This window comes from Cetorhinus maximus, chromosome 12 (genome assembly GCF_964194155.1).
Source record: "Cetorhinus maximus chromosome 12, sCetMax3.hap1.1, whole genome shotgun sequence".
NCBI classification, from domain to species: domain Eukaryota; kingdom Metazoa; phylum Chordata; class Chondrichthyes; order Lamniformes; family Cetorhinidae; genus Cetorhinus; species Cetorhinus maximus.
In genome coordinates this window covers 90,224,587-90,231,846 of record NC_135890.1, presented here as the reverse complement: position 1 = coordinate 90,231,846, position 7,260 = coordinate 90,224,587, and the positions used below count along the sequence as shown (strand labels likewise).

The window sequence follows — 7,260 nt, the reverse complement described above, 5'->3', positions numbered from 1 at the left end:
GTCAGTGTCCTGGGTTACGGGGGGTGGGGTGTCTGGTGGTCAGTGTCCTGGGTTACAGGGGGTCTGGTGGTCAGTGTCCTGGGTTACAGGGGGGGTCTGGTGGTCAGCATCCTGGGTTACAGGGGAGGGGTCTGGTGGTCAGTGTCCTGGGTTACGGGGGGTGGGGTGTCTGGTAGTCAGTGTCCTGGGTTACAGGGGGTCTGATGGTCAGTGTTACGGGGGGGGGGGGGGGGGTGTCTGGTGGTCAGTGTCCTGGGTTACAGGGGGGTCTGGTGGTCAGCATCCTGGGTTACAGGGGAGGGGTCTGGTGGTCAGTGTCCTGGGTTATGGGGGGTGGGGTGTCTGGTAGTCAGTGTCCTGGGTTACAGGGGGTCTGATGGTCAGTGTTACGGGGGGGGGGGGGGGGTGTCTGGTGGTCAGTGTCCTGGGTTACAGGGGGGTCTGGTGGTCAGCGTCCTGGGTTACAGGGGGGTCTGGTGGTCAGTGTCCTGGGTTACGGGGGGCGGGGGGGGGGGTGTCTGGTGGTCAGTGTCCTGGGTTACAGGGGGGGGTCTAGTGGTCAGGGTCCTGGGTTACAGGGGGGTCTGGTGGTCAGTGTCCTGGGTTACAGGGGGGTCTGGTGGTCAGTGTCCTGGGTTACAGGGGGGTCTGGTGGTCAGTGTCCTGGGTTACAGGGGGTCTGGTGGTCAGTGTCCTGGGTTACAGGGGGGTCTGGTGGTCAGTGTCCTGGGTTACGGGGGGGGGGGGGTCTGGTGGTCAGTGTCCTGGGTTACAGAGGGGTCTGGTGGTCAGCGTCCTGGGTTACAGGGGGGTCTGGTGGTCAGTGTCCTGGGTTACGGGGGTGGGGGGGGGTGTCTGGTGGTCAGTGTCCTGGGTTACAGGGGGGGGTCTGGTGGTCAGGGTCCTGGGTTACAGGGGGTCTGGTGGTCAGTGTTGTGGGTTACAGGGGGGTCTGGTGGTCAGTGTCCTGGGTTACAGGGGGGTCTGGTGGTCAGTGTCCTGGGTTACAGGGGGTCTGGTGGTCAGTGTCCTGGGTTACAGGGGGGTCTGGTGGTCAGTGTCCTGGGTTACGGAGGGGGGGGGGCGGTGTCTGGTGGTAAGTGTCCTGGGTTACAGGGGGGGGTCTGGTGGTCAGGGTCCTGGGTTACAGGGGGTCTGGTGGTCAGTGTCCTGGGTTACAGGGGGGTCTGGTGGTCAGTGTCCTGGGTTACAGGGGGGTCTGGTGGTCAGTGTCCTGGGTTACAGGGGGTCTGGTGGTCAGTGTCCTGGGTTACAGGGGGGTCTGGTGGTCAGTGTCCTGGGTTACGGGGGGGGGGGGGGTGTCTGGTGGTCAGTGTCCTGGGTTACAGGGGGGGGGGGGTCTGGTGGTCAGGGTCCTGGGTTACAGGGGGGTCTGGTGGTCAGTGTCCTGGGTTACGGGGGGGGGGGGGGTGGTGTCTGGTGGTCAGTGTCCTGGGTTACAGGGGGGGTCTGGTGGTCAGGGTCCTGGGTTACAAGGGGATCTGGTGGTCAGTGTCCTGGGTTACAGTGGGGGGGGTCTGGTGGTCAGTGTCCTGGGTTACAGTGGGGGGGGTCTGGTGGTCAGTGTCCTGGGTTACAGTGGGGGGGGTCTGGTGGTCAGTGTCCTGGGTTACAGGGGGGTCTGGTGGTCAATGTCCTGGGTTACAGGGGGGTCTGGTGGTCAATGTCCTGGGTTACAGGGGGGTCTGGTGGTCAATGTCCTGGGTTACAGGGGGGTCTGGTGGTCAGTGTCCTGGGGTGTGTCAGAAGGAGCTTCCTCCTCAGCTGGCGGGTCATGTGATCGGGGCCAGGGAGATGGCGGCGGTGGCCCAGAGCCGGAGTGAGGGAGAGATCCGGATCCTGTCCCGGAGACTCATCCCCGTCCTCAGCCTCCTCCTGCTGCTGGCGCTGGGCGGCGCGGCCTCCCAACAGCTGCACCGCTCAGTGTTGCTGGGGAAGGGCGGGCGGCTCCACGTGGTGCCGGGGCTGAGGCGGGACGGGATTGCCTGGGCGAACTTCACCGACAGGATCAAAGACAGCGGGTGGGTAACCGGGGCCCGGGAGGGGTAACCGGGGCCCGGGAGGGGGGACCGGGGCCCGGGAGGGGGGACCGGGAGTAACCGGGGCCCGGGAGGGGGGACCGGGGGTAACCGGGGCCCGGGAGGGGGGACCGGGGGTAACCGGGGCCCGGGAGGGGGGACCGGGGGTAACCGGGGCCCGGGAGGGGTACCGGGTGTAACCGGGGTTCGGGAGGGGGGACTGGGGGTAACCGGGGCCCGGGAGGGGGGACCGGGTGTAACCGGGGCCCGGGAGGGGGGATCAGGTGTAACCGGGGCCCGGGAGGGGTACCGGGTGTAACCGGGGCCCGGGAGGGGGGACTGGGGGTAACCGGGGCCCGGGAGGGGGGACCGGGAGGGGGGACCGGGGGTAACAGGGGCCCGGAGGGGTACCGGGTGTAACCGGGGTTCGGGAGGGGTACCGGGTGTAACCGGGGCCCGGGAGGGGGCACTGGGGGTAACCGGGGCCCGGGAGGGGGGACTGGGGGTAACCGGGGCCCGGGAGGGGGGACTGGGGGTAACCGGGGCCCGGGAGGGGGGACTGGGGGTAACCGGGGCCCGGGAGGGAGGACTGGGGGTAACTCGGGCCAGGGGTAATGAGGGGAACCGTGGGAACTTGGGCCCGGGCGGGCTGTGGGGGGAGGGAGACAGGGGGGAGTAATGGGCGGGGGCGGGGTGGGGTGGGGGGGGAGATAGGATGAGGGGCATATTTGGGGGAGGGAGATGGTGAGAGAGAGATGGGTGTACCCGGGGAGGGAGATGGTGAGAGAGAGATGGGTGTACCCGGGGAGGGAGATGGTGAGAGAGAGATGGGTGTACCCGGGGAGGGAGATGGTGAGAGAGAGATGGGTGTACCCGGGGAGGGAGATGGTTAGGGAGAGGGGAGTACTGGGGGTGGGGGAGGAGATGGTTAGGGAGAGGGGAGTAAGATGGGTGGGGGAGGGGTGTAACTGGGCGGAATGAGATGGGTGGAGGGAGTATTGGGACAGAGGAGAGGGGAATAACTTGGGAGGGGTAATAGCTGGGGTGGAGGGCCTGCATTGAGGGGGCCCTGAGGGCATGGGATGGGGAATTGCCGCGGTGATGCACTGATACACTTAGTAGACTGTAAATGTGGGCTTTTAGATTAACACTTTCCATTTTTATTATTTACAAATTGGCTGCAGTGTTCTTAGAAATGCTGTTAAACAGGAAGACCTTAAAATAGTGATGCATTGTCTTTAACCAACATCAAGGATCCCCACACCCACCCCAGCCTTTCCTTCAGTTTAATTATCTTTCACTTCTAGCACTGCTACTTCAACTGACAACTTGATCACCGGGCTAAACATGAAGCCCCCTTTTTTTAGGTGTCATATGAATGTGCAAATGTGATATTCACCACTTTGTGTTGGAAGGTGTTTATTATGACAATTCTCTGATACTGGGCCCAAGTGGCTATTCTTCATTGTCTGCCTGGTGAGTTTTAACAGTTTAACTGAGGGTAAGGGTCAAGTAAACTATGGTCAACCTCGTGATGCTCTTGCCTAATGTTTGCACGTGCACATTTTCCAGCAAGGATGGTGAGATAGTTATCAGTGGTAGGAATCCTAACCATTCCCCCCGTATCTGAGGGATCCTGAGCATCTTAGTTACCCCCTACCAGATGCCATAAATGACCCTTCCTGACACCAGGAATTATCTTAAATCTATGCTCTTTCTGGCCTTTATGGTATTTTACTGAATCATGTGATTTATTTAACCACTGATGTATTAGGGAAGATGCTTGTCATATTTGACATAGCTCAGTTGGCAATGCCCTGGTCCTGAATTCAAATATTTATCCCTCAATATCAGTTATCTAATCATTATCTCATTGCTATGAGTGGGATCTTGTGTGCAAATTGGCTGTCCCATTTCCCTTTATTACAACAGTACTTCATACTTTGGGAAAGACTACATAAATGCAATTCCTTCTCTTATAATTTACATTGATTGCAGGCATAAGACATTAGTTTGGCCTCAGCTGGTGTTTTGCGTCTAGTCCTGGGCGCCGCACTTTAGGAAGGATGTGAAGACATTGAAGAGAGTGCAGTAAAGATTCATGAGAGTGGTTCTAGAAATGAGGAACTTCACTTATGAAGGTAGATTGGAGAAGTTAGGACTGTTTTCCTTGGAGAAAAGAAGGCTGAGAGGAGATTTGATAGAGGTATTCAAAATCATGAGAGAACTGGACAGAGTAGATGGGGAGAAACTGTTCCCAGTTGTGAAAGGATTGAGAACCAGAGGACACAGATTTAAAATAATTTGCAAAAGAAGCAGAAGCGACATGAGAAAACCTTTTTCGCATGAGTGGTTATGGTCTGGAATACACTGCCTGAGAGTGGTGGAGGTAGGTTCAATCGAGGCATTCAAAAGGGAATTAGACTTATTTGAAAAGGAACAATGCAGGTTTGAGGAGATGGTGGGAGAATGGCACTTGGTGAATTGCTCCTTTGGAGAGCTGGTGCAGACAAGATGGACCAAATCGCCTCTTTCAGCACTGTAACAATTCTGTGATTCTATGTGATATTGTTGTAGTGTTACATTTTAAGTTCCAGTCATTTAGATGGACATTAAAGATTTCACGATATGAGGTGCAGGGTAATTCTCCTAGCATGTAGTATTTGGAGCAAAATAAATGAATTACGACACAAGTAGAGGTTAATGGGTCTGATCTTATAGCCATTACGGAGACATGGTTACAAGGATATCAAAGCTGGGAACTAAATATTCAGGGGTATGTGACTTTTCGGAAGGACTGTCAGGAAGGAAAGGGTAGTGGGGTAGCTTTGTTAGTACGAGATGGATTAAGGATGATAACAAGAAATGATCTTGGATTGGAAGATGTAGAATCGATATGAGTGGAGGCAAGAACAAGGGGAAGAAGACACTGGTGGGAGTAGTCTGTTGGCCCCCTAATAGTAGTTGTACTGTAGAACAGAGAATAAATCAGGAGATAATGAGGGCATGTGAAAAAGGCAGTACATTAATCATGGGTGACTTTAATCTTAATGTAAGATTGGAAAAATCAAATTGGCAGAGGTAGTCACAAGCAAGAATTCATAGAGTGTATTCGGGACAATTTCCTAGAACAATATGTTGTGGATCCAACCAGGGATCAGGCTCCCCCGGACCTGATGGGTTTAGTAAATGATCTCAGAGTAAAAGATCCCCTAGGAAACAGTGACCATAACATGGTAGAATTTAGCATTCAGTTTGAGAGTGAGAAACCTGGGTAAGAAATAACTGTGCTAAACTCAAATAAGGGTAATTACAATGGGATGAGGGCAGAGTTGTCTGGAGTGGACTGAGAAAGCAGTTTAGCAGAAAAGACGGTCGATGAACAATGGCAAACATTTCAGAATATAGTTCATGACTCACAATAAAGATATCTCCCAGTGAGGAAGAAGGATTCTAGGAAGCAGATAAACCAACCATGGTTAACCAAGGAAGTTAAGGAGTGTATCAAATTGAAAGAAAAAACATACAATATGGCAAAGATTAGTGGTAAGCCAGAGGAATTGGGAAAGTTTTAAAAAACAACAAAAGATAAAGAGGGAGAAAATAAACTTTGATGGTAAACTAGCAAGTAAGATAAAAACACAATAAAATATAATATAAAAATGGACAGAAAGAGCATCTTTAAATATATAAAAAGGAAGAGAGAGGCCAAAGTGAATATCGGTCCCTTAGAGAATGAGGCTGGAGAAATAATAATGGTGAACCAGGAAATGCCAGAGGAGTTGAATCAATACTTTGCATCAGTCTCCAGAGTAGAAGGCACTTCATAGCATTCCAGAGATGCTAAATAATCAAGGGGCAAAAAGTGGGGGAGGAGGGGGGGAAGAAATAAGTACAATAACTATCATTAGAGAAAAAGTACTAGGGAAACTAATGGGGTTAAAGGTCGATAGGTCCTCTGGACCTGATGGGTTGCATCCTAGGATATTAAAGGAAGTAGCTACAGAGAAAGTGGATGCACTGGTAGAAATCTTCCAAGAATCCTTTGATTCTGGAAAAGTCCCAGAGGATTGGAAAACTACCAACGTAACCCCCTTATTCAAAAGGCGGGGGGAGGGGAGAGACAAAAAACAGGTAACTATAGGCCAGTTAGTTTAACATCCATCATTGGGAAAATGTTAGTATAAAGGAGTAACAACAGAGCATTTAGAAATGCATGATATAATCAAGCAGAGTCAGCGTGGCTGGCTGCTTCAAAAGTAACACTGTGAAGTACTTTGACATATTTTGGCATAATGGAAGCATTACTTTGTTTAAAAATAGGCACTGCGTGCATTCACAGGTGGATTAGAATTTACCAGGGAGGAAGTTGAAAGGAAGATGGTAGTTTAGTTGACATTCCAGTTTCCACATTTTGTGTGAGTTAGCAACAAATAAAACAGGAACAACAGTTGCATTTTTGTATCACTGTGAACTTGGTAAAATGTCCCAAGGCACTTCTGAAAACATTAATCAAACAAACTTTGCCACTGATCCACATAAGATATGGTACAGATGACCAAAAGCTTGGTTAAACAGATTATAAAAAGCTTCTTAAAGGAGGAGAAGGAACTTCTTAAAGGAGGAGAGGGAACTAGGGAGGTCTAGGAAGGGAGTTTCAGAAATTAGCACCTAAGCAGCTGAAGACATGGCTGTCAAAGATGCAACAATTAAAATCAGGGATGTACAAGATGCCAGAACTGGAGGAGTGCAGAGTTGTTGGACAATTGTAGGGTTGATGGAAGCCACAGAGATGAGGAGGAGTGAGGCCATGGAAGGACTTGGGGCATTGCTAGACCAGGAGCCAGTGTTGGTCAGCGAACCCAGGAGTGATGGGTGAATGGGACTTGGTGCTAGTTAGGATATGGGTAGAAGAGGTTTGGATGAGCTTAAGTTTGTGGAGGGTGGAAAATAGGAGGTTGGCCAGGAGAGCATTGGAATAATCAAGTTGAGAGGTACCAAAGATGTGGATGAAGGTTTCAGCATCAGATTAGCTGAGGCAGGGTCAGAGACAGGTGATGCTATGAAGGTAGAGGTAGGCAGTCTTGGTGATGGGGCAAATATGTGCAGACAAGATGCTGGGTTTCAGCTGTCAAATCAAAGGAGTTCAAACTTCTGGAAGACATGCTAAATCCTTGGAGCGTGCAACACTAGACTATTGTGTGTATTCCAAATTGACACA

At 52.1% G+C, this 7,260-nt stretch overlaps 1 protein-coding gene across 1 annotated transcript in view; it reads left to right on the top strand.

The window, feature by feature from the left end:
- Positions 1-1,793: 1,793 nt before the first annotated feature.
- Positions 1,794-7,260, top strand: part of plbd2 (phospholipase B domain containing 2) — a 45,294-nt gene continuing 39,827 nt past the window's right edge. Inside the window, exon 1 of the mRNA XM_078554058.1 lies at positions 1,794-2,042. Coding sequence (XP_078410184.1) covers positions 1,816-2,042 — 227 coding nt within the window. The 5' untranslated portion in view covers positions 1,794-1,815. The remainder of the gene's footprint in view (positions 2,043-7,260) is intronic.